The sequence below is a fragment of the Nelumbo lutea genome, chromosome 7 (assembly GCF_056320005.1).
Source record: "Nelumbo lutea isolate HS-2025 chromosome 7, American lotus-T2T, whole genome shotgun sequence".
Classification (NCBI taxonomy): Eukaryota; Viridiplantae; Streptophyta; class Magnoliopsida; order Proteales; family Nelumbonaceae; genus Nelumbo; species Nelumbo lutea.
The window spans coordinates 17,046,424-17,074,007 of record NC_142690.1 but is presented as its reverse complement, the minus strand read 5'-3'; the positions used below and the strand labels follow the sequence as shown (position 1 = coordinate 17,074,007).

The window sequence follows — 27,584 nt, the reverse complement described above, 5'->3', positions numbered from 1 at the left end:
TTTCATGTTTTATTAATAATTGGATTTCCCACCACGTATGTCCAACAAACATACGAGACCATTCGAAAGTTGCAGACACAGTGGTCATACAAATTTATAACTGAGGTCAATATATATAGCCTCCACCAACTTTCTACGGACTAAGAACCAAATGTTATGACCTTTGAACATGCAGTCCAAGAGATCCTATGAAAAATCAAAATCAAGAGATTGACAGAAGGCGACTATCATTACCATTGCCATAATGATCCAAGAGGTCCTATCAAAAACCTTTGTTTATACTGTTTTTAACTTTTTATGTTTCAGATATAAACCAATCAAAAACCTTCATTGGCACGGCCCCGTAGTAGATAGATTAATATAAACAATATATACATACATTGGCAGAGGACAGACAGTTGAGTCACAGGCACCCACTGTGCATTGAAAACATCTCCCATACTTAGGTGTTATTATTTACGGGAGATGTTCTCAATGCACGGTGGGATATGCCTGTGAGGTCGTTGTGAGGCGCCCTGTGTGAGGAGCAGATCCCACCTCACTGTACACCATCCACACCAAGGTTGGCAAGCCACTGCAAGAATGTGTTCTTGGGCTTGTGAACAAAATCATTTGAAACCAAAATCCACTCCACATGGCATGGCCTTGTTAAGAAAACCAAAGGCTGCAAGGAACAATTTCCCTTGATAACTTTTTCTTTGAACACAAGATTAATGGAGACCTGAAGTTGTTGGTATATTTCAACAATGTAAAACCGTTAAGAAATGCTCATCTGTGATAAATGTAGAACTGTAGAAGGAAAACAAAACAAGGAGATGACTCTTTTAAGTCGATGATCATTGCCTATGAAATTGAATTCATTTGGAGGCTGGAGGTTCAGTTTTTCTCTCACATCTTCTTGTCCACAGTAATACTTCTAGTGCACTAACTGTGATAAGAACCATTGCAAGAATAAACCCATAAGCTATGCTCCAGCAATAATCCGCACTTCCATCTTGAATTCCCAGGGCAATATTCAGGGCTCCAAGGAATAAAGTGAGCCTCCCAGCCACATGATGGTAGCAATTCCAGCATCTACGAAACTTGCTGTCCTTACTAGGGCGTAGAAAGAATGCCATTACCTGATGCACCCAAGTGGAATATACATTTAGGTTAGAAATATAATATAATCTCTATAATCAAATCCCAGATATACAAAGATGTGGATTTGGTTTTAATTTATAAAAGTATGTAATATTAACATGCATTTTCATTTGTATGCATCGACTCAAATGAAACAGATTACATCTAGAATCATTTTCCACTTGTGTGTCTGTGTTTGAAGTCTATTGAAAACATAGTTTCCTGTTTAATTCAACCTACAATTTTTTTTGAATGAATTTGTGAAATTGCTGGCCCATGTCTTTAATAGATATGCAGCATATATCAGTGCAGCAGAGGAAAATTATCTTCAGGAGTGTCATGGACACTTTGAATCAGTATATAATTAAACATGGAGGAGAAACCTGGCAAAATAGACTAGTTTAAAAGTTATTACAAAAGAAATAATAATAAAACATTGCATAGACTTTTAAAAGGGGAATTCAGCAGAGAAAATGGGGAACACGTACCCAAGACCAATTTGGAGGGGTGGCAGCACCGTGTAATTTTTGAGGATGCTTCCACAATCAGAAAGAATATACATAGCATGCATGCTACTAATTGATTGAAGGACCAGAGGACGACTTGGCAATTTTGGAAGGAGAGGAGGAAGAAGAAAGAAAGTGATCAAAGAATGATAGGGTGCCAGGCGTACCATCTTAATTAAAATGCTAAAAGACCAAAATTTTTGCCCAACAATATGCCTACGGACTACAAAAGTTGAAATGGCATGAAATGATGAATTCACTTTGTTATTATTTTTACTTCTAAGAAAAACTTAATTTTTGTAGCTTTATGTCCATAATGGAATTTAGTTTAAATCTTCTTAAGAAGGTTAACATCTTTGGATAACAATTTGTTAATGGTATATGAAAATTGAAACAAAACCAATTTCATTTTTTTTTTGATAATTGATAGAATCAATTTCAATTTAAAACACCCCCTTATTTATAAACTAAATTTATATAGTGAATTCATCATGAATTCACTTCGTTATCATTTTTACTTCTAAGAACCTTAATTTATGTCTAGAATGGAATTTAGTTTAAATATTCTTAAGGTTAACATCTTTGGATAACAATCTGCTATGAAAATTCACATAGAATCAATTTCAATTTAAAACATCTATCAATTATTTTATTTTATTTTATTTTGCAAAAGGAAGGGCCATGAACCCCAGAAACTTGCATAACAGCTTCACCCATATGGACAGGGTTTTTCCAGGATACAAGAATAAATGTTAGGTAAGGGAGAATTTGTGAACCTGAAGCATAGTAAGCAGAAGAAGAAATAATCCAATGCCTCTGTGTATTGGTATATCTACATGCATTTTTCCATGTAGTTGAACCCCAGACAAAACTCCAGAAAGTCCAATAATAAATCCCATCGACTGAATAAAGATATGAGCATAATACCAATTAGGATTCAGGTGTCTAAAATATCTTGCAGCAATTGCCCCAGCAGGAAGGAGCACACCCCATGCAATTATACCCAGTGCTCCATGATTCTTTTTCATATCGTCAATGCTTATGGGAGCATTAGCCATGTAGCCTTCAAGAAAACAGTTATATTAATAGGCATTATTTTGCACATGATAGAAAATTTTCATTGAGCACTGTATGTTATTTTTTACAGGCTTTTGGCTCAAACACATAAACAAAACATACAAAATGACCTCCAGAAAAATAATAATCAGCGGATGTCAAGTTACAACTAACATAATGGCAGTAGTGTTCTGACACTATAATATTTAGAAATGAAGTAAACCAGATTCATATAATTTCCACTTGGTACAATGGTAAATTGTTGGGCTGGTAAGTGTGAAAACAGCATAGGGTTGAGTAAACAGATACTTTGTGCAGGAGAAAAAACAAATAGCCAAAGATTAGGACCATATCCAGTCTACCCCAATGTTTTAAAACACAGATGCATGACGTGAGGCATTCCACTACCTAGAGGCATGAGGCATAGTTCAGATGTAAGAGGCGTAAGCCTCCCAAACACAAGGAGGGGGATGAGGAGGAAGGGAAGGGAATCTCATTTTTCTTTGCTTTTAATAAAAATCTTTTATATTAAGAAGAATGAAGATGCATAGCACTAGTTGAAGCCCGGGGGGGGGGGGGTCTCTTGTTGAAGGAGACAATGAGTTCTGAATTTGGATTCTAAATTCTTCTAGTCCGTATACTTGTTCCTATTTCAGAAACCAATGCAGAAGCTGTTTGATAACAGCAAAGCTTCAGAACTGAAAGACTTATTTCTTTGTCTTTAGTTGTTAAAATAATTAAATAAATAAAACTTTTAAGGGTACTGTGATCTACCCAATTTCAGTTTCAGCCATTAAGGAGTCCACAACCCCCTTAGAAACTTACTAAAAGACAAAGTAATAAGTTTTTCAGTTCAGCACCTTCATCTGTTATCAAACAGCCCCTCAATCTCTACCTCCTCACTTGGCCTTTCTTGTGGGAAAGTGTTGTGGGGTCCAATTCCACCCAAAATAAGAACTTTGCTTGGAGATTTTTCACTTGAAGAGCAATACCTCTGAGATAATCCTAAAGAAATGACGTAAGCGGTGTCTAACACCACATAAATGCCCTTGTGTAATGCAAATGGTGAAATTATTTATCATCTACTAATCTCTTATTCTCTCATATCTAGTATTTTGGAGGCTTTCTTCTCACTATTTGATTGCAAGGAAGTGGATTGAGGTGCAAAACCTTTTCTCAGAGTCATTCTTCTCTCCTATTAAGAGAAAGGGAAAGATCCAATGGAGATGTACAAGGGCAGCGAGCTTGTGAAGAATATAGGAGGAAAGAAATGCTATAGTTGTTGGAGGGCAAAAGAGGTTATATTCGAGCTGGTCATGATTAGCGTAATACATTGTGTGAAGACCTTGAACCTGCCCTTTCCAGCCAGTGACATGGCTAGGGGTGGAAGTTGGTGGCATCATCTTTGAACCTGCCCTCAACTAATGGTGGAGAAAGGGATCCATTGGACACCATTAAGATAGAACCAAATAACATTAAAACTTTGACGGATGTAGCAATGCCAACAATGAAAGAAGTCCTAGAGTTTACTGAAGAACCAAGGGGAGCAGAACATAGAGATGGCCATTCCTAAGATAGAGATTGAAGGAAGTAACTAGCTTTACCTTACAAGTTCAACTAGAACTAATTCAAGAATTACAACTTCGCATGGCACAAGTTCCACCAACGCCAATAATGGAAGAAGTCCTAGAGTTTGTTGAATACCCAAGGGTAGCACAATACAGAGATGGTAATTCCTAAGATAGAGATTGAAGGAAAAGTTCCAAATGTTGCAGTTGAGGTTTTGGCAGGTTGATGATTTAAGTGCTCAAGAAGCCAATGTTATTGATGATTTACAAAGATGGTTATGGAAGGCAGTGTTTTAGAAATACATTTCTTTCAAGCTCCTTTTCTAGTTGTTGATAAAAGAAAGAAAAAAAAAAGCAAGATCCTTTTCTAGTTATGTGTGTGGCCTCTACTGTACAGTCCAAGCATGTGGTTGTGGAAAGTCCTACTCCTTTTTCCATTGGGGCATACCAACTTTTCATCCTCAAGTAGTTCAAAACTCAAGGAAGAGTTTTTTTGAACTAGGGGAGAATGATGTAGGAGCTCAAGAGTCAAATTTGGAATTTTGTGAAAATTCATGTATTTCTGGACACTGAGAATAATTTTGCCATTTTACAATTTTTCTATAGGGTCCAATAATAGGGTTTGATCGTCAATTTATAGTTCGTTTATGTTTAAAATTCCAGTCATTGCATAAGTAGGATTAGATTTTTTTTTGAGAGAGATTTTGTAAAAAGTGGTCGTCAGATTGGGCTCGGCCCCCAAGGCAATGAGTGGCTCATTGGAGCACTGACTCGTTATCCTTCCACCGATGGGGAGCGAGAGGTTGTCGCCGTTCTAAGTAGGATTTGAGTTCTTGAGTCTTCTTTGAATTTGAAATAGGATATGACAGCTTAGTTTGAACCCTACTAGGATTATTGAGTCTAACAGTTTGACTCTTAGGACTATTATGAGTCTAATAGTTTGACCCCTAGGATTGTATGGCTTTGGGATCTAAAAATATGTAAGTACATTTACACAAAGAGCAATGAAGTTTATTGAGTTTTCTTTAGCTTATGATAATTATGGTGAGTGATTCCCATACCCTAGAGTGATTCTAGGTTTCTAGGTGCCTCATGAGTGATTCTAGGTATTTTCTCTCTTCTTTCTATCCCTATTTTCTTTCTTGTTCCTTCAAGAATCCATTACAACCACCAACAGCCATAAATTTCTGATCAAAGAAGACCATTCAACATTCTCTAAGGACTAGAACTGAGCTGCTCTTACATCATGTACAAGGAAAAAAAGAAGCAACAAAAAAAGATAATAGTCCTTTTAAGTACTATAATTGCACTCCACTCGGTCCAATAGGTTTTGCAAACTTAGTTTGGGCAAAGCTATTAGCTGTGCTTCAAGATGAGATTTGGGAAAGCTGAAAACAAAGATGAGATTGTGGAAGGAGATTCAAAAATCACTATATAATGGTCACGTAAATGAAGGATCTGGTACTTGGCAATACAGATTCATATTTAGAGAGGTAAGAACTAAGAAGCCTTATGGAGTTAGATCATCAGCCTAACAATAACAGGTAAAGAGGTCAGCAAATGGTTAGCAGTTGTGATGCCTAGACAAGTGGGTTGCTAGAATCACAGAAACCAGTTGCTTGGGGACAGATAAGGGGCACGGGCAGCCACAAATGGACAACATAATGTAAAAAAGAATGTGGGAAGGTCAGGGGTGTTGTTTTTTTCTTGTATAAGGGTGTGTAGAGGGTGCAGAATTTGACTGAGGTAATTTCTTTTTTACAAACAGCTAACTTCACTCTTCAAGCACAACAGGATTACATGTATAATGCTTAACAAAGTTATCTATCTAAGAGTTCTACTCCACTTTTTTTTTTTTTTTCCAGATGTTAAGCTACACACATCCAAGTATTCATCACAGAGGAGCAAATTTTCAAGTGTCCCAGGATGTGGTAAAAAGGTTTCCCTTTTCATTTTCAAAGATTGGCATGCTTACAGCACTTCAAATATGTAATTATAATCAAGGATCAAAATTTCGCAACGTATTGGCCCATATCAGCCAATCCATATTGTATCGGTGATCCAATGATACGCTATTATATGGACTGTTTTGGGGTTTGACCTGTTTCAGGGGGTAAACAGGCCTTATATATATATATATAACATGCTAACTAACTCTCTAACACTACTAACATGCTAACAACAACATAAATAACATGCTAACTAACTCTACACTAGCCCTCAAGTTGGGAGTAGATATTAATCATTCCCAACTTGCGTACATTTGTTTCCAACTTGGTCTTTGGCACTGTCTTAGTGAAGAGATCAACAAGCTGCATGTCAGAGGAAATATATGGAAGACACACTTCTTGAGAAGCAACTCTTTTTGATAAAGTGTCAATCCACTTCAATATGTTTATTTATGTCATGTTGAACTGGATAATGGGCGATGTTAATAGCAGCCTGATTATCACAATATAGCATTAGGGGCCTCTCATAAGTAGTGCTAGTTCCTCAAAAAGGGATTTCAACAATAATACTTCAACCACACCATTCGCCATTGCCCTATATCCAGCTTCAACACTGGAACAAGCAACAACACTTTGCTTTTTGATTCTCCAAGAGACAAGATCTCCTCTTACAAAAGCACAATACCTAGAGGTGGATCTCCTATCATCAACACACCCAACCCAATTAGCATCTGTGTAGACTTTTATTTTCATGTGGCCATTATCTTTGAAGAGTATTCCCCTGCCTAGACATCTCTTCAGATAAGCAAGGATCTTCTCAACTACAAGAAGATGAGTGGTTCTAGGGAAATGCATATACTGGCTAACAACACTAACTGCATAAGAAATGTTCGTTTGTGTGAGGCAAAGATAAAGGAATTTCCAACCAATCGTTGAAACATAGCCTTGTCTTCAAGGGGCTCTCCCCCATCTACACTTATCTTATGATTTTGTTCAATAGGTGTGTGAGCAGGTTTAACACCTAGTTTTCCAACTTCTTGCAAAAGGTCGAGAACATACTTTCTTTGGGAAACAAAAATCCCATGTTTAGACTATGCTACCTCAATGCCCAAGAAATCCCATCTTTGACCTCAAATTCTTGGTGAAGCAAATGCTTAAGAGAGTCAATCTCACATGTATCACTCCTATCACCACAATATCATCCACATATGCAGCAAGTGGGGTTAAGGAGAAATCCTTTCTCTTAATGAAAAGGGTGTGATCTAATTGAGCTTGAACATAGCCAAACTTTTCAACGGCTTGTCTAAATTTGTCAAACCATGCTCTTGGAAACTGTTTCAATCCATATAAGGCTTTATTCAGCCAACAGACCTTCTCCCCTACTTATATATTGTAGAATCTAGGAGGTAACTCCATATACACCTCCTCCTGCAAATCACCATTGAGGAAGGCATTTTTGGCATCCATCTAAAACAATGTCCATGAGAAATTTGCTGCAAGGGATAGTAAAACTCTGATGGTATTCATCTTGGCCACTAGTACAAAAGTCTCCAAATAGTCTATGCCATCAGCATTATGTTTCACTGTAAACACCCATTTGCACCCAATCGGTTTTTGTTCCTTCAGGTTGCTCAACTAACTCCCATGTATTGTTCTTTACAAGAGCATTCATCTCTACCTGCATTGCATCCTTCCACTCAAGTACTGAAAAAGCTTCTTGCACTGTTTTGGGAATGGGAATATCAATAATAGAAGCCAAAAAAGACTTATAGGATGGGGATAAATGATCATAAGACAGAAACTGAGAAATACAATGAACTGTAGATGAGGTACAATGACACTTCCCTTTACGAACTGCAATTAGAAGATCAAGATCATCCAAAGGAGTAAAAGGCTCAACAATGGGAGGTATGGGGAGTATCTCATCTGTAGTAGAAGATAAAGGGACTGCGGTACCTGGATCTGGAGCCACAAAGGAAATTGGAGTTGGCCTGGACTGTTGATGCCTGAAACCAACATGCCTCCACTGCCTGTGATACACCCTCAAATCCCGACATCTTTGGCAATCCTCTTCACTACACTCCCCTTCAGTGATTGGGACAGGTAATGGAATTTCTGATGAACGTGACCACATCTCACTACTCTCCCCCTCAAAAGAAACTATACGAATAATAGGATACATCCTCAAAGAACATGACATCCATAGACACAAAACATTTCCCAAAAATAGGTTCATAGCAGTAATATCCTTTTTGATTTTGTGCATACCCAAGAAAAATACATTTTGAGGCTTTAGAATCAAATTTAGAGCGATGAGGCCCAAGAATTTGAGCAAGTACATCCAAAGGTCTTAAGGGGAATAGTAAATAGGTCCTTATCGGGATATAATAGGTTAAATGGAATTTTCATGTCTAGGACCCGTGAAGAAACTCAGTTGATGAAGTACATCCAAAGCATAACCTAACTCATTGACTAAAAAACTAATGACCTCCCCACTTCTTTATCTTCCCCATGTGAATGCCCTCCGAGCAAATAAATTCCATTCGTCTCAAGGCCAATCCCAATCACCTTCCTTGTCTTCAAATCCTGAAAAACACATCGATCAGGAAAGGAAGTCACTGAGAAGTTTTGATTTTTAGTAATGCTACTAACTGAAAGTAGGTTAGTATTAGGTTTAGAAACATGCAAAATTAAGGACAAGGAAATGCCCAATAGACAGTCTAATGTCTTCCTTTCCAAAGAAAGGAACAACGAAGCCATCGGCAATAGACACTTTGTCTCTACCAGAAGATAAGCAATAAGTAATAAGCAATGAGGATAAGCCAGTTATATGGTCAGATGCAACTGAATGTATAACCCAACAAGGTTCATTGTTACCTGGGGCTAAAGCATGATATGTTGAAGCTCTTGTACCTGAATGAGTGAATGTTGAAGTAGGAGTAGCCGATGTTGTAGCAGGTAACCGAGATGGGGCTAAAGTGCCAACTTCACTTTCCAACTGAGTTAGAGCAGCTCGAACAACATCTAAAGTGTCTAGAGATGTGGCTCTTGTGCTCGAGGATGATACACTATTAGTAGCAATTTCCACATTAGCATTCCCCTTTTTGTTTCTGAAATTTGCTAAATAGATGTGGATACAAACTTCCAACAAGTGCCCCTTGTGTGCTTTTCAATTTCTTGCAATGTGTTAGAGTTCAGGTCTGCCTTAGAGTTCGGCCTGACTGAGTTCAGTTATGTAGAAGAAGAAAGAGTGATAGAGAAAGAGAGAAAGAGAGAGAGAGAAAGAGAGGAGAGAATTCTGGTTCGAACTGAAAGAGTCAACATGACTTCTCCCAGTCGGCCAGTAAGTATTTATATTATTATTAAAACATAACTGAAAAGACCTATGTGCCCTTACTTAAGTTAAGAGCACATGTTTCAACACAACATTACAGATCAGCAACACCAATCAAGGTATAAAGACAGAAGTACCCCTACGCTAACACTCCCCCTCAAGCTGGTGAGTATATATCATATACTCCCAGCTTGTTACATATGTAGTCCACTCTTCCCCGACTCAAGCCTTTTGTAAATAAGTCAGCCCACTGATTTCCTGTATTAACATGTGTAGTGTCTAGCTCTCCATTCAGCACCTTCTCCCTCACAAAGTGACAGTCAACCTCAATGTGCTTGGTTCTTTCATGAAACACAGGACTAGAGGAGATATGAACTGCAGCCTGATTATCACAATAGAGCTTCATTGGAGTGTTAATGTTGTACCCTACTTCTTGTAGAACGTTCCTTAGCCACACTAATTCACAAGCGGTATGCACCATAGCCCTATATTCTGCCTCTGCACTGCTTCTTGCCACAACCGTCTGCTTCTTACTTTTCCATGTCACCAGGTTACCTCCCAGAAACGTGCAATAGCCTGTAGTAGACTGCCTATCAGACATAGAACCGGCCCAATCAACATCAGAATACCCTTCTATTTCAAGTTTTCCCCCACTCTTGTATATCAGACCGCGACCTGGGGCCCCTTTTAGATACTTCACAATTCTCAGAACCGCATTCCAATAAGGAGTCAGAGGTTTTTGCATGAACTGGCTTACCACACTAACTGCAAATGAGATGTCTGGTCTGGTAATGTTTAGGTAGTTCAGTTTGCCCACAAGTCGTCGGTATCTACCAGGGTCTTCAAACACTTCACCCATATCACTGCTTAGCTTGGTATTTGTGTCCATGGGTGTTTCAGCTTGTTTGGCACCCAACAAGCCTGTTTCTTCCAGCAAATCAAGCACATACTTCCTCTAGCACAGGTTAATCCCATACTTGGATCTCGCTACCTCTATCCCCAAGAAGTATTTCAGTTTACCCAGATCCTTTGTCTGAAAGTGATCCTGCAAATAAGTCTTCAACCTATCAATACTAATGTTATCATTCCCAGTAATAATAATATCATCTACATACACCACCAACAATATTTTTCCTCCCGGAGAGTCATGACTAAATACAGAATGGTCAACTTTGCAATGTTTCATGCCAAACTTCTTGAACACCTCACTGAACCTACCAAACCATGCTCGAGGAGATTGTTTAAGCCCATATATAGCCTTCCTTAGTCTGCACACCTTACCATCCTCCCCCTGAGCAACAAACCCTAGAGGTTGCTCCATGTAGACCTCCTCGAGTAAGTCATCATGCAAAAAGGCATTCTTGATATCAAACTGATATAGTGGCCACTCATACATGGCTGCAAGAGAGATCACAACACAAACTGACCCTATCTTAGCAACCAGTGAGAAGGTCTCTGTGTAGTCAATGCCATAGGTTTGGGAGTACCCTTTTGCAACTAATCGCGCTTTTAGGCGTTCAACACTACCATCAGGCAGATACTTAACCGTATAAACCCACTTACAACCAAAAGCTTGCTTCCCAGGAGGAAGAGCAGTGAGGTCCCAAGTATGATTATGATGAAGGGCTAAGAGTTCTTCTTCCATGGCACGACACCACCCTGGAGAGGCAAGGGCTTCCTGGACATCTTTAGGAACAATAACTGATGATAACAAGGTAACAAATTGGCGATGGGAAGCGGAAAGGTGAGTAAGAGAAACATAATTAGAAATGGGATGAAGGGTGCAAGTACGTTTACCTTTCCGCAAAGCAATGAGTAGATCAATCTCAAATGCCAAGTGGGGTTCTGGTGCCGGATCCGTCGACGGAGATGTAGTCGAAGGAGTAGTAGCCGTTGCATGTGGGCGATGTGTATACACATGACGGATAGGTGGGCGGTCAACAGGTGGTGGCACCGGAGGCAAGGATTTGGTCACAACTGGAACAAAGGGAGGAGGATCGACAACGGGAAGTGGAAGGGGAGGAAGTGATGAGGAGGAAGAAGCATCACCAGACCCCAAAAAGAACGGAGTAGACTCAAAGAAACTGACATCAGCACACACAAAGGACCGTCAAGAACCAGGATGATAACACCTATACCCTTTCTGGGTCCAAGAATAGCCAAGGAAGATGCACTTGAGAGAACGGGCATCAAACTTGTCGTTCCCAGGACCCAGATTATGGACAAAACAGACACACCCAAAAACTCTCGGCGTAAGAGAACGGAGACAGAGAGGGAAACAAGACCTGAAACGGAGACTGACCATCAATGATGAACGTGGGCATCCGATTAATCAAAAAACAAGAGGTAAGCACTGCATCACTCCAAAAAGGTTTGGGAACATGCATGCGATGCATTAGGGATCTTGCTATTTCAAGGAGATGGCGATTCTTTCTCTCAGCCACTCCATTTTGTTGTGGGGTGTAGGTACACGGGGTCTGATGTATAATGCCATGTTGGTCCAAGTATTCCTCAAATGATGAGGATAAATATTCGCGGCCATTATCAGAACGAAAAATTTTGATGTGGGTACCAAATTGGTTACGAATTTCAGCATAAAATTTTTGGAAAATGGTAAACAATTCACTTCTTTCTTTCATTAAATAGAGCCACGTCATCCTTGAAAAATCATCCACAAAAATGACAAAATATCTGTATCCATTATATGACATTACTTTATAAGGACCCCAAACATCTGAATGAACTAAAGAAAAAGGACTCGACACACAGTTATCAACCCTAGAAGTAAAGGGAACACAATGGTGTTTCCCAAACTGACACGACTCACAATCCAAAACAGAAAGCTGACTCAAGGACGGAACCAAGGACTTCAAGACTTTGAGCGACGGATGACCAAATCGGCAGTGCCATTGGAGAGGAGAAAGAGATGACTGGAGAGCTGTTGAAGTTCTACCACCACCACCGTCAAGATAATGCAATCCACCTGCTTCATGCCCTCCACCAATCTTCATCCCCGTCTTGAGATCCTGAAAGACACACATAGAAGGATAAAAGGTAATGGAGCAGTTAAGTGATTTGGTCAGCTTACTAACAGACATAAGGTTAAAAGGCAATTTAGGAACATACAGAACTGATGAGAGGGATACAGGATCTAGGTCAACATTACCAACACCACAAATTGAGGATGTGGAACCATTAGCAAGGGTGACAGATTGTGATGTTGAGCAATGAGATAAGGAGGAAAACACACCTGGAGTTCTAGTCATGTGATTGGAGGCTCCAGAGTCAATGATCCAGGGATTGGGTGTAGATGCCAGGCAAGCCATACCTGAGTGAGCAAAAGTCGTCGTGTTCTGCTGTGATTGGATAAACCTCTCATATTCATCACGGGGAACACTCACCATCTCCTTTATGGAACCATCTGTGGATGTAGGAGGCAACTGGTCAGATGAATGATTCTCCTGTTTAAAGCTGGAACTTGAGTCACCGGTCGCGACATGATTGGCCCAGGTTGAGGGAGGACCATGTAAATCATAACAACAGTTGATGGTATGTCCATCCATACCATAATGAGTGCACTTCCTCGGGCCTGAGCTACGTCCTCTACCACGGGCTCCCCCTAAATCTCTGCTCCCAGTACAACCACCACCACGATTATAAGTAGACCCACCATTGCCACTTCGGCCATATGCAGAACCACTACCAATACCACGGCCAGACTGAGCTCCCCGAGCTCCACCTCTACCACCACGGCCTCTCGATGCAGCAAAGGCAGATCTATCTGAGATATTAAAGTTCTCAGTAGATCCGATAGAAATCCTCCGAAGTTGAGCAAATACCTCTTTTAGGGACAGAAGAGTTGATCCCCCTAATATCTGAGCCCGTACTGGTTCATATTCAGACTTTGGTCCCACCAAAAATCTAGTCACATCAAGCTGCTCTCTCTGTTGTTGTTGAATCTTGGCATTAGAAGTGAGAGGATGATAGACATTCAACTCATTACGTATGTTCCTCATGTTGGCATAGTACTCCTCAAGACTCTGATTGCCCTGTTGCAGATTAAAGTACTCTCGATAAAGCTGATAAACTCTGGTTGTATTGTCCTACCCCGAATACAATTTTTTCGCATGGTCCCACACGTCTTTGGCAGTATCAAGGAACATGAAGTTCACACTAATCCTGGGTTCCATACTGTTCCACAACCATGTGATGATCTGAGCGTCCTCTTGCTCCCAATCTTCATACTCGTGAGAGTCAGAGGAAGGTTTCTCCTCTCTGATATGTTTTACCTTCTTCTTTGCCTTTAGAAAGACTTCAACGGATTTAGCCCAAGGCACATAATTCTCTCCATTTAACTTAATGGAGGTCATCTGAACATTCAGGTAGTTTGTAGGCACCATCACACTAGGTTTATAATCATTACTGTCTCCCATTATGTTATCACCAATTCTGCACACTTGGTGAATTCTATTATCACTGAGATCTGCACACTACACACCACTAGGTCACACCTGTCACACTGATTGCAGCGCTAATTGTTGCTGGAATGTGTGCTCTTTACACCACAAACCCTGCTCCTACAACTACCTGAAATCTCACCACTATATGATCATATCACTTCCTTCAACACGCACAAAGAAACCAGCATAAACCCTAGCACTTACTGGCCAAAACACTAGCAAATGGTTTGAAACACACCTCCTATTTAATCCATAATAGATATTGATGAGGGCAGATTTGGCCCTCCAGTAAAATTGTGACACGTGGCACCTCGTGACAACTAGGAAAACACCCAGCCAACAAACTTACGAAGTTGGTGACCCACCCGGGCACCTGTCTGGCCGGCCTGGCGCGACGTGCGCGCGGCCTGACGTGCGCCTGCGCGGCGCGCGCGCAGCCTGCGCGAACTGCGCGCGGCCTAGCGCGCGGCCTGCACGAACTGTGCACGGCCTGCGCGACCTGGCCGACCTGGACCAGCCAAGCGCATGATCCGGCCAAGGCGTCAGCTTGATGACCTGATCTAGACACTGACCCGCCGACTGACACAGGCGCCAGCTTGACGACCTGATCTAGGCACTGTCCCGCCGACTGACACAGGCGCCGACCTGACAACCTGGCCTAAACACTGACCCGCCGACTGACGCAGGCACTCCTCTTGACAACCCGGCCCAGGCGCCGACCTGGCCGCCTGACACAAGCGCCAGCCTGACGACCTCGAGGAGTTCACCACCGTACCCCGGTTCTGACCGGATGCAACGAGTCTTACCGTTTGGAGGCTTTTCACCCACCTAACCCGCGAAGACTCCGGTATATAAAGACCTCACCCCCCAAAGGGGAAGGGGAGGGAAAAGAAAGGGAAGTAACCCTGCTCTCTAGCTCTCTCATATTATCTTCAAAGCTCTCTACAATAAGAGTGCTAACTTAAGCATCGGAGAGCCCCCACCGGGAAAGTACCCCCGGGACCTCTGATTCAGTTCTCGCAGGTCCTTCAGCTCCCGCCGCCTACAAAGAGGAGGAAAAGATGCAGTTCTCGGAAGTCCCTCAGCTCCCCCCACCTACAAGGAGGAGGAAGAGATGGAGTTCTCGGAGGTCCCTCAACTCCCGCCACCTACAAGGAGGAGGAAAAGATGGAGTTCTCGGAGGTCCCTTAGCTCCCGCCACCTACAAAGAGGAGGAAAAGATGGAGTTCTCACAGGTCTCTCAGCTCCCGCCACCTACAAAGAGAAGGAAAAGATGAAGTTCTCGCAGGTCCCTCATCTCCCGCAGCCTACAAAGGAAAGAAGACCACCTCATGCTGAGGGTAGTCGGATTGCGCCGCACCAGGGAGCTCCAACATTCTCTAAGGCATCGACCACCTAGTAGAGAGTTCGCCACCAGGCAGTTCGCCACCAAGGCAGTTCGCCACCAAGGCAGTTCTCCCCCAAGCAGTTCGCCACCAGGGAGTTCGCCCCCAGGCAGTTCGCCCCCAGGCAGTTCGCCACCAAGGCAGTTTGCCACCAAGGCAGTTCGCCCGCAGGCAGTTCGCCACCAGGGAGTTCGCCACCAGGCAGTTCGCCACCAAGGCAGTTCGCCCCGAGGCAGTTCGCCACCAAGGCAGTTCGCCCCCAGGCAGTTCGCCACCAGGGAGTTCGCCCCCAGGCAGTTCGCCACCAAGGCAGTTCGCCCCCAGGCAGTTCGCCACCAGGGAGTTCGCCACCAAAGCAGTTCGCCACCAGGCAGTTCGCCACCAAGTAGCTGGTCACTAAGGTACGCCACCACCGGGTCGAATAACGAGGTACTTTGCCAAAAAATTTTACATCACAAAACATTGGTACGTGGCCGAAAACGGTTACATCAGATATCAAGAACTGAAATCTCTTACCTTATCACTGAAGTAACACCCATGCGAGCAGGAGAGCAGTCCACATACAACAGCCACACACAGTTCGGCCCTCCATTCTTCCTCTACTAGGAGAGGGCGATCTCAGAAATCACAGCAACCGACCACATACGACCTGACTGGAGGCATAGAGACCCCCAAGGGAAGAGGGCGATCACTCCTTTTCAGCCCTTTCCCTTATCTCCAATCGAACACAGAAAAAAAAAAAAAAAAAAAGAGGAAAACCCTAGATAGGGTGCACAGAGAATGAACCCTAGGCAAGTAGAAATCTAGGCAGATTTAACCTGCTCTGATACCATGTTAGAATTCAGGTCTGCCTTAGAGTTCGGCCTGACTGAGTTTAGTTGTGTAGAAGAAGAAAGAGTGATAGAGAAAGAGAGAGAGAGAGAGAAAGAGAGAGAGAGAGAGAAAGAGAGAAGAGAGAATTCTGGTTCAAACTGAAAGAGTCAACATGACTTCTCCCAGTCGGCCAGTAAGTATTTATATTATTATTAAAACATAACTGAAAAGACCCATGTGCCCTTACTTAAGTTAAGAGCACATGTTTCAACACAACATTACAGATCAGCAACATCAATCAAGGTATAAAGACAGAAATACCCCCCTACGCTAACACAATGATCACAATTACTTCCCTCTTTTCTTCTTTCTTCATGTCCCTTTCCTTGTCACCCCCAAACTTTGGTTTCACTGCTGCTAGGGCTGATTCCATAGGTTGATATTGTAGCATAACCTTTCTCCTACTTTCTTCAATGTGCACTGAGGAATAGGACTGAGACAAGGTCACACTCTCCCTGGTGAGAAGTTGTTGCCTCATAATATCATATTCTGGATTCAAACCAACTAGGAATTCAAAAACTCTATTGGTTTCAACCTGTTTTCTGTATGTTTGTGCATCCTTTTGACTTTCCCACTCAATTGTCTCTAAGTGATCAATTTCATGCCACAAAGACTTCAAAGTAGAGAAGTAAACTGAGACTGATTTCTCTCTCTGCTTAAGATTATTGACTCCACAATTCAACTCATAGAACCTAACAACATTAAGTGGCTGGGAATAGGTTTCTTCATGATGTCCCAAATTTCCTTAGCAGTTTTGGCCCACAAGTAATTTCAGCTAATATGAGACTGCATGGAATTGCACAACCAAGTCATGACCAAATAGTTCTCCTGAACCCATTTGGCATATAATGGGTTTTCCTTGGCTGGTTTCTTTACATCCCCCATCATATAACCTAATTTTCCTCTTTCACCAATAGCCATCATAGCTGACTGAGCCCATTCCAAGTAATTTGATCCATCAAATTTGACATTAATAATCTGAAAATTATTTTCGGTCATGTTTCCATCTCCCAACACACCTTCCCCTTGGGTTTTTAACTCAGTTTCTGTCATCTCTATCAAGGAATTATCACCCAGAAATTGCTGACAGCCCACTTAGACTGCTGAAAAAGGTATAGCAAACACCCAGAAATGTTGAAACAGATCCAACAAGTTCTCAAAAGTAATTAGCAGTCAATCTGAATACTAAAACAAACCTAACTGTTAACCAAAACTCAATAACAGTCAGGATGTTAGGGTTTAACCAACTAGAGCTGGTCGTAGGTTTGAAAAAACCTTAAAGAAAGTCCAGAAAAATTAAGAGAAAACCAGCCGCTCCTTCCAGATCACTCAAACCAACTTCTGGTGGCTGAATCTCAAAAATAAACTGAGACTTACTCAGAAAAGCCTGACCGCCACTTCCAATCCTTGTTTGGAACCTACTCTTGAAAATCTTTCCTTTCTTCTGATTCTTCCTGATCACCGAACACATTCCAAGGCTCTACAACTTCTTGAAAAGCTGCTGCACTCTATCAGTGATCTCCAAGAACCAGCTGGTGGACTATTTTGCTAAAACTTCCAACCCTAGGAAGTTCTCATGCAGTCGACCTGATTGGACTCATACGAGAAACCCTAGGTTGGCTCTGATACCAACTTGTGTTGTATAGACTAATCAGTCCTACTGTAGATGAGAATTCAACAAGAGAAAATTCAGAAAATAGAAGAGAAAGGAGAGAGAGAGAGAGAGAGAGAAGAAGAAGAAGAAGAAGAGAGCAATCGTAGAGAGGAGATTTCAAAAAAAAAGTGGGTCAGTTGATGATTGCTGCCCCACTCAGTTGCTATTTATATTAATACTTAAAACATAGTAGACTTACAATATATTTTTTTTTTGATGAACGAATATAATTTATTAAAACAGAAATATGAGGCAATACAGTAGACCCAAGAGGAGCATGAGTAGTTACCTCTTCTAACAAATATTACATCAAACTAAAGCAGAATTGACCAGAATTAACCAGAACTAAAATTAAAAAGCAGCCCAAAATAAATGTTCCCTTGAGGCCCCTTGCTTAGCTAACCCATCCGCTAAGGCATTTGCTGATCTTCTCACCCAATGAAAGGTAACAGCCATGTCTTTTGTGATCCAGTTGACTTTCCTTAGCATACCTCTATGTCGCCGCATAGCTGAAGCTGGTTCTATCTGCCATCCCACAACAATCTCAGAGTCCCCTTCAACTACCAAGTGCTGGACTCCTAACTGTTCTGCAATCTGAATACCTTGTACTGCCGCTAATAACTCAGCTCTATTGGAGTCTCCTATTCCCACAGGCTTGAAAACAATGCTAATATTTTGCTTTCATTATCTCTCAGCTCCCCTCCTATCCGGGAAGGGCCTGGGCTTCCTTGGCTGCTTCCATCAAAATTCAGCTTTACCCATCCTTCAGGTGGAGGCATCCACACAACAGAATTCCTGTCCTTCCTTGTATGGCTGTTAGCCACCGCTAACCAGCTTCTCCAAAAATCATCAAAGGAGAACATATAAAAATAGGTCCATAGTTCTCAACCAATGAATGGCCCTAGTTAATATACAGTCCTCAACAGCTTGAGTGCTTCTTTCCTCCTTAATTACCCTTGCATTCCTTTCTTCCCATATTGTCCACAAGGTGGCTGCTCTAATACATCTCCACATTATTTTTCCTTTTTTTGTAGGCCACAAAAAAATGAAGGATCGAATAGCTGATTTAAATCTGTGGACAGATTCCACCTGCACCCAAACAAAGAGAAAATCCAACTCCAAATAGCACTACAAAAGGAACAAGATACAAGTAAGTGAGAGCAATCCTCACCACTAGCCCTGCAAAGTACACACCAGTTAGGGGACAAACACAAAGAAGGCCTTTTCCTCTGCAAACAGTCCAGGGTACTAATCTTTCTATAAAATGCCTCCCAACAGAAAATAATAACTTTAGTTGGAACCGGTCTAGACCAAATCTCCTTGGTTGGAAAACCCCACTGTCCCTGGGAAGAACAAAGGGATTTGAAAAAGGAAGCACAAGTAAAGTAACCTTTTGGGTGAGGGAACCATAACCCCACATCCAAACTACGGGGGTCCAAGAAGACACAACCAAGAAGGGACAACAGATCTGGAACACTGTTAAGTTCGTCATCCCTCAAGCCTCTCCGGAAGCCAAAGTCCCAACTTAAGGAGGGGGGTGAAAAACGAGATGGGAGAAAAAGAGAAATAACCTTTTCCTTGTAAAGGGAAATGGAATAAAGAGAGGGAAATTGGTCCTTTAGGGCAACATTACCCACGCAAGTGTCTTCCCAAAATAAAACAGATGTACCAGAATTAACATCATACCTGATAAAGTTGAGAAACTAAGGGAGGATACTCTGGATTGCTTTCCATGGGGAAGCCAACGTAGCTTGACGTGATACACCCACACCCCAACCAATTTCTAGTCTACCATGTATCCTAGCTACCATTTTATGCCACAACCTCTCCCTTTCTCTAGGCCATCTCCACAACCACTTTCCTAAGAGAGCTTTGTTCTTGAGAGTTAACCTTCCTAGTTCCAAGCTACCTTCCTCTTTACTCTTACAAACCATTTCCCAATTAATTAGGTGGTCTTTCTTTTCCTCCCCTAGCTCCCAAAGGAAATTTCTCATTAATCTTTCCAACTTCTTAGCTTCCCTATTAAGAATCCTGAAAACGGAGAGAAAATAGACCGGTAGATTTGCTAGAGTAGCTCTTAATAAAGTCACTCTACCCCCTATAGAGATGTAGTTCTTTTTCCAAGAAGTTAATCTTTTCTCAAACTTTTCCAACGCTGGGGTCTAGAAACTACTCTCTTTTAGATTAGCCCCTAGAGGGAGACCTAAGTACTGTAGAGGCCAAGTAGTGACGGGACAACCTAAGCAATCTGCCATAGTCTAAATGATCCCCTCATTCATATTCATACCTACCACACAACTTTTCTCCATGTTTATTGTCAAATTTGATACCTCCTCAAAGTGTTGTATCAATGCTCTAAGATTCCTCACTTTTTTCTTGTCACCCCCTTCACAAAAAATTGTGATATCATTAGCAAAGTGTAGGTGGGTTACCCTAATGTTATTCCTTCCTATCTTTCAACCACTCGCTTCCTCTTCCCTGTCTGCCTTAGAGATTAATCTACTGAAAACATCTGCAACTAAGGTGAAAAGAAATGGGGAGAGAGGGTCACCTTGTCTAAGGCCTCTACAGGCAGGGAAAAAAATCTTTGACCACCCCATTCACCAAGACTGAGTAATGACAGGAGCTAATACAACCCTTTACCCAGTTGCACCATCTATCTCCAAAACCACAGCACCCAAAGACCTCTAATAAAAAACTCCAGTCCACAAGATCATAAGCCTTCTCCAAGTCTAACTTACATACAAAACCTTGATTCCCTGACTTTCTCATGTCATCCACACACTCATTTGCTATTAGGATCTGATTTGTTATTTGCCTTCCCTGCACGAAAGCACCTTGTGCTTGACTAATGATGGAGGGTAGTACTACTCAAATTCTTAAGGACAACACTTTGGCCAGAATTTTATAGACGCTTGTAACTAGACTAATCGGCCTGTACTCCTTAGGGTCCTTCGTATCTATCTTTTTTGGGATTAGGGCTAAGAAGGTGGCATTAACTCCAAGGCTTACCCTTTTCGTATCTGCATACCCCTGAAACACCTCGATAAGATCTTCTTTTACCACATCCCAGCAGTCCTGATAAAATGCCATTGTGAAGCCATCTGGGCCAGGTGCTTTGGGTCAAATAAACAGCAGCTAACGTAAATGAAATAACTAACTTTCTAACACTACTAACATGCTAACAGCAACATAAATAACATGCTAACTCACTCTACAGAAAGTATGTTAACTGAAGCATTCCTTTATATCCTAACTATGTTGATTAGATAAAACACATAGAAAGTTCCAAATCAAAAGGTTGATGCCACCAAAGCAATTCCATCTTTCACATGTTGCTCTTGGGCCCAATGCATTTGTATACCATAGTGCCACATTGAAAGCATGATAACTGAACTGTTCCCTTATATCCTAACTATATTGATCAGCATACCACATATAAAAATTTCACATGATACCAAAAACATATAATAAACAGCGCCTTTTCTTGAGAAAGCACAAGGAAAGAAAAAACCTGCAGAGAAGTCGAATACAATGGTTGTTTTATCATCATGATGACATAGCTGGTTCTGGACTGGATATTCACTACCAAAAGCCAGTAGTATTTGTTGACGAGAAAGACGACCTGCAAGCTTCAGTTGAAACGCCATGTAAACGGTGGCTCCATGAAGAATGGCAACAGTTGGAACATCAGTAAGATGCAACTCTCCCTTGTCTGGTATGACTTCAGATTGGGTTAAGCCCTGCAGGTAGTACTGTTTGCATATTGCTCGACCAAATTCATCAATCCAACCCACCATTGCACTTGAACCAACCATCATTCCATCCTTAGAAAATCCCAATCCAATCCACCCGCTAGTATATACAGCAGATACTATAATAGTCAGGATGTTATCGCTCTGAGAATGCTGCAACAGAACAGACAAAATAAATATATCAGAAATATAACTTTTTTATTGGCAAGAGCAAAAAATGCTTTGCTTCCTTGCTACGAACCATTCAACTGGATGGACAATAACTTTTGTATTATTAGCTAAAACTTTGACAGTGTAGTGGTGTACATATTAAGACAGTTACAAGTCATTATGTAATGCTTGAGCGCACAAATTGAATGGGTTAAAATTCAGTTCATTTAACTCCTAAAGTTATCTCCAACCACGGATTCTTTGCATAGTGCATAAAATATGGCGAAATACTTTTGTAGCATGTAAACCAGAAAAATACTACAATCAGTTCTCTACTTAAACAAGAAATTGGCTGGCGGGGATGGGGATATTTGACAAAATAATAATTGAAAAAAACAACAACCTAATGATCAAACCATTCATAATGCATCTAGAGATATAAATTCAATGTCCTATGCTCCAAGAAATTGTGATGGATTGGACTTCTCAAAATAAATGCTGGAGAAATTCAAAAGTTTTCATCTTAGCACCATGAAAACCAATAGGAAACTAAATTTGGAAGGAAAATAAGACTTACTCTCAAAATGAAAGTATTCCAAACAGATGCGCAGGTAAAGAAAGAAGAATTGCTATAAGGAGGAGGAAGAAGGGTACTTATATCTCGACCACAAGCATCCGATAGCAACAGTGGGTCCTCTTCAACAGAAGTCGCCACAGCAAAGAGACCCAACACTATGAATACAAGCACTGGCATTGGATCAGATTGTTTTTGTGCAAAGATTTTTCATTCCTTGCAATGTTTCATCCCATTCCCATATAAATCAAGCAAGAATTGTAAACACAACTAATAGCTGTTGTTTTTCCATCTTAGCAACCTGCAAAATTAAGAATACTGATGCTCTAGGAATTGTTTTAAAGAGCCAATATGAGAATTATTAATATAAAAAAGGATACCAAATCAAATAGCTTGTACTAATAGGCACAGTGATTACATAAAAAGTGATATGTAATCATATTGAGAATAGTGGTAAATGAGATTTGATGAGACTTAAAATAGAAAGTAAAAAAAATAAAAATGAAAGTAGATATGGACAAGAGCATATGAAGTAAAATATTGATATGGATTAATAGATTCTATATTGATTCACAACATATCAGCCAAAGTAGCCACAAAGAATATGGATAGGCCATAAATACAAGAATGAGGAAGTGGCATGCCAATGAGGATTAAGTGCACTTGTTTATACTAATGATGGGTCAATGCAGGGGTGGATAAGTCTCTCAAGGGATTTCGATCATTTGAAGGGGCAAAAAATATTGATAATGAGGAAGGTGAGAAGAGGCAGAGAAGATCTTTAAGAAGCATGTGGTTTTGGAGATGGAGAGAATCAATGCAAGTCCTAAGAAGGTTAGAGATTTTGAGAAATTTCCTAATGATGTAAGACACTTCAGAAAGCAGAAAAATACTCAACTGATGCAGTTTTCCAAGATTTCACAAGGCTGAAAGGGGGCTTATTTGGTGTGGGTCCCATCAAGAAGGTTAAAAGATCAAAGAAATACTTAAAGAGAAGCAGAGACGTTGCTGTTCAAGTTGTTGATAAGACTAAATAGTGGAGTTGAGTCCTTTTTGTTGTGGTGGAATCTTGTCAATTTAAAGCTTGGTTTTACTGTTAGTCAGGGGGTAGTAATTTTATGGTCAGTAGGAATCGGGGGTTCGGGTTGTATTTGTTTCTATTTTAGGTTTATGATAGAAGAAGGGAGTTTGTTTTTTAGGTTTGCTGTCAATAGTGTGTGAAAGTTTGGAGTCAGGTTGTGGAGGAAGTAGTTTTGCTTTCTCTTCTCTTTAGTGACTGCTGGTCACCTTTCTTGTACTTTCTGTTTTGTTTTAACATTTTTTTATTTACCTTCAAAAAAAATACTAATGATGATCAAATGCTATATAAAACAAAACCATTAAGGCAGGGACAAAGTACAATTGCTAAATCTCAAAATAAAATAAAAAAGGGGGTTAAGGAAATTAGTTTACTGTAATAATTGGTAGTATATAAATCAATAAAATAGTCAGCATATAAAATAAATCTAAAAAAAAATATAAAAGGAAAAGGAGGAGGGTTAGTTAATCTGCTTGTTCAAATGGCCTGTAGAAATACAGAGTGGAATAGGACAAAATAACTTGGGAAACCTATCAGACTAAACTAAGTTTAATTAAATTCTGAGAAAGATGAGGATTAACTACCCTAATTTAGATAACTCATGTCAACTTCTAAAAGAAAATTGCATAAAATAAAATGAAATGCAACCATGGACAAATCATATTAAAGGGATTCAGGGGGGATATGAAAAGAGGGCATAAACTAGGAATAACCTACTTCAATAATCTGTACAACTCATCATGTATGACAAAATGGATTAAGATGAGGATTTAACCATATTAATCTATTCTAGATATTTATGCAACCTAGAAAATTATATAACTCACTATTAACTCAACCCAATAATTACATTAACCTGGTCTAGACATAAGAAGGCATGGTCATACTAATCTAATCTCAGTTTTGCCATATATTAACAAGACGAATGTACTCAAGATATCACATAAGTGAAATTCAACAACTTTGTAAAATTTTGAATAAACTGATATGAAAGAAAAACAAAGAAGACATGGAAACCATGAATCTATATTCAATAAAAACAGATTCAAATAAAATGAGAGAACTATCAAATGGGAACTAATTGTGGAAAGGATTGAGAAAAGGCTGGCTGGATGGAAAGCTAGGTAACTATCAAATGGGGTAAGCTCACTCTAATAAAGAGTGTTCTGTCTTCTTTACCTGTCTACTTATTAACACTTTACCAATCCAGTAGGGATGGTCTCTCAAATTGAGAGAAGAATGGGAGAATTCTTATGGAGAGGCTGGAAGGATGGTAAAAAAGTTCATTTGGTGCACTGGGGAAAGGTGTTTAAACAAAAGAAGAATGGGGGATTGGGTATAAGAAGACTTAGAGAATTAAACTTAGAATTGCTTGGTAAGTGGTTCTGGAGGTCTGAACAACAAGGGAGTTGTCTGTGGAAAAGAGTAGTTCAAGCAAAGTATGGTACAAAAAAACGAGGGGTAGGATCCAGGAGAAAAAAAAAAATCAGTCGTTTGGTTGCTTGGTTTGGAAAGGAATAGAAAAGAGCTACAGTTTTTTTAGCAAGGAAGTCAAGTTTTGAAGTAGGGAAAGGAACCAGGATTAGATCCTGGATGGATTGCTGGTGTGGAAGCAATTTGTTGAAGGATGATTTCCCAGAAGTCTTTGCAGTCGCAGTTGATAAGGAGGCAAAAGTGGCTGACTGTGTGCAGTTCCAGAATGGGGATCATGTCTGGAGCTCACAGTTTATAAGAGCTTTCAATGATTGGGAGATTGAACCTTTTGGAAGGCCACTCCAGAAGCTGTACAGCATGCAAATTGATTTTAACTCAGAGGACAGAAGGGTGTGGCTCCAGAGGACGAACAGGATTTTCCTTGGTATGTAATCTAGACAAGTCTAAAGGGGCTTGCTTTGTTTGGTCTGCCTATCTGAACAAGATTCTTACAAAAGAAAATTCGATTAGGAGGGGAATGATGATTGACTCACCTGAATGTGTATTATGGAACAGAATAGAAGAATCAGGTGACCACCTGCTGCTGCATTGCAGTTTCACCTACAACATTTAGGTGAAATTTTTCAGAATTTTTGCCATCAAAAGTTGCTGCCCAGCATCAGTGGAAGCTTTTGTAAAAGGTTGGTGGATTAAAGGTCTAAACAAGAAAGCGAAAATCCTATGGCAATTGGTCCCAGGAGCAGTTTTCTGGTCGATATGGCAGGAAAGAAACTCAAGGCTCTTCCGAAGCAAATGCTGTCAAGAGGAGGAATTGTGGCAGAAAATAGTTGGGAAGCTGTTATCCTGGTCATCTGCACAGCTATCCGTAGAGAGTATTCTCTTTGGTTCTTGGCTTCTTGCCTTCAGTTGGAAAACCTTTTTGTAAACACAAATGGGATAATGGTCTTATGTATCATGCATTCTCCCATTGTACAGCCTCTGGTTGTACATGGGTCTTTTTTCTTGTCTTTTTTAATGAATTGATACTTTACCTCTTTTCAAATAAAATAAAATAAAATAAAATAAAATGAGATAACTAGGAATAGAAGGATATTAGGATAAGGAATACCGAACTAGAGTGAAAAAAGAACCAACTAGTCGATTCGTTGGAGGAGGCTTCCACAAAAAAGAAAGATAGGGTGGCTGATACACCCCTTCATGTTGCCTTTTCGTCTATGGCTGGGTGAGAGACACCACAGGACTGCAATAGTTTGGGTTTTACGTACGAACTTGATCAGTGCGCAAGGAACTGGCATCCAACCAAGACACGGACGGGCAGGTCGGGTTTGGATTGGTTTCAATGAAACAGCAATGAAACCGAAGCAGGGGTTATGTTCGGTGATGATGGTCTCAGTCCTGATTGATGGCAGAGACGAACTGAAACGAGAGAGAGAGAGAGAGAGAGAGAGAGAGAGAGGGAGAGAGAGAGAGAGAGAGAAGGAGAGAAGGAGAGGAGAGAGAGGAGAGAGGAGACAAAGGAGCCGAGAAATGGTAGAAGGAGAAGAAGAGACCAAAGGAGAAGAAATGGAGAGGGAGGAGAAAGAGAAAGAAAGAGGGAAAGCGAAAGGAAGAAGAAAAGAGTAGGAGATGAAAGAGAAAGGAACAGAAGAAAGGAAGGGAAAACAGGGCAGAGATGCCGACGGTGACTGGTTGTTACCTCCTCTGATTCGTTCGGTCAAAAGGGAAGAGAATGGAGAAAGAGAGAATAAAAGACGAAGGAAGAAAAAGGAGAGAAGGAGAAGAGAGGGGATGACGAAGAAAAGGAGGGAGAGACCGGCGGTGAGCTGGTTCGTCACCTTGTTTCGGTTGGAGAAAACAGAGTATGGAAAGAATACTAAGAAGGGGAGAGAGAGAGAGAGAGAGAGAGAGAGAGAGAGAAATGGGGGTGATCGCTCGTCGGTAATGGCGATGGGCGTTCGTTCCGGTCGAGAAGAATAAGACCCCCCCCCCTGCGCTCGCAGCCTCGTGGAGAAGAAAACCGCCTTTTTCCTACGTTTTTATTAATTAATTAATTTATTTTTTTTACTTTTCAATACTATCGATGGGTTCGGTTTTACCGGTTAAATAGGAGGGTTCCTCCAATCCTCCCTTCGGCGGTTCGGCCCCTCCCAGCCTCCCTTCCCCTCTTTGTCGTGTGTATTAGCCAGAGTGATAGGGGTAATTTAGTAATTAAGATTAATTTTAAGAGTATTTAAGACATTTTATAATTTTTGTTATAAAAGCTTCTGGTTGAACGATTAGGGTCTCATGGCTTAAAAAAACGGTTATTATCCCTTTTTTTGGTTGACAAAACGGTTATTGTCGCAGGGCAAAGAAGGAGGTTGGCCGTTGACGACAGTCTCCATCACTTCAGTTGCTCCATGTTCGGTGTTGGGATTTACTCACGAGCGTACCTCACACCGACCTCACAGGCACGTCCCAATCTCCAACGTCCGTCTATTGAATAATATCAATACACAAATAGGGGTGAAAACTGAAACTTTCTATCATTTATTCGAGTTCAGTTTATGAAAAGGTCGAGCTTTGAGATAAGTTCGAGTCTGGTATATAGGTTGATTTGCTAAGTTGAGCTCCAGCATAGTGAACTTATCTATGAGCCTAATAACCCTATCTTGGTATATTATATATATTAGTAGGTGTGCATGTA

General features: G+C 40.8%; 1 protein-coding gene across 7 annotated transcripts; it reads right to left on the bottom strand.

Annotated features, from left to right (window-relative positions):
• Nucleotides 1-710: 710 nt before the first annotated feature.
• On the bottom strand, nucleotides 711-26,864 carry LOC148845370 (cytochrome b561 and DOMON domain-containing protein At3g61750-like). 7 transcript variants are annotated; one of them, XM_088952775.1, is made up of 6 exons: nucleotides 26,012-26,864; nucleotides 25,432-25,498; nucleotides 22,390-22,687; nucleotides 21,422-21,815; nucleotides 2,405-2,691; nucleotides 711-1,121 (listed from the first exon to the last, which is right to left on the bottom strand). In XM_088952775.1, the coding sequence occupies exons 3-6, from the start codon at nucleotides 22,564-22,566 to the stop codon at nucleotides 858-860; spliced, it is 1,122 nt and encodes a 373-aa protein (XP_088808901.1). In that variant the 5' UTR covers nucleotides 22,567-22,687; nucleotides 25,432-25,498; nucleotides 26,012-26,864; the 3' UTR covers nucleotides 711-857. The 7 variants fall into 7 exon arrangements, with proteins under 7 accessions (XP_088808901.1, XP_088808907.1, XP_088808902.1 ...); XM_088952781.1 differs by having other exon boundaries at nucleotides 2,556-2,691; XM_088952776.1 differs by having other exon boundaries at nucleotides 26,007-26,836.
• Nucleotides 26,865-27,584: the final 720 nt, after the last annotated feature.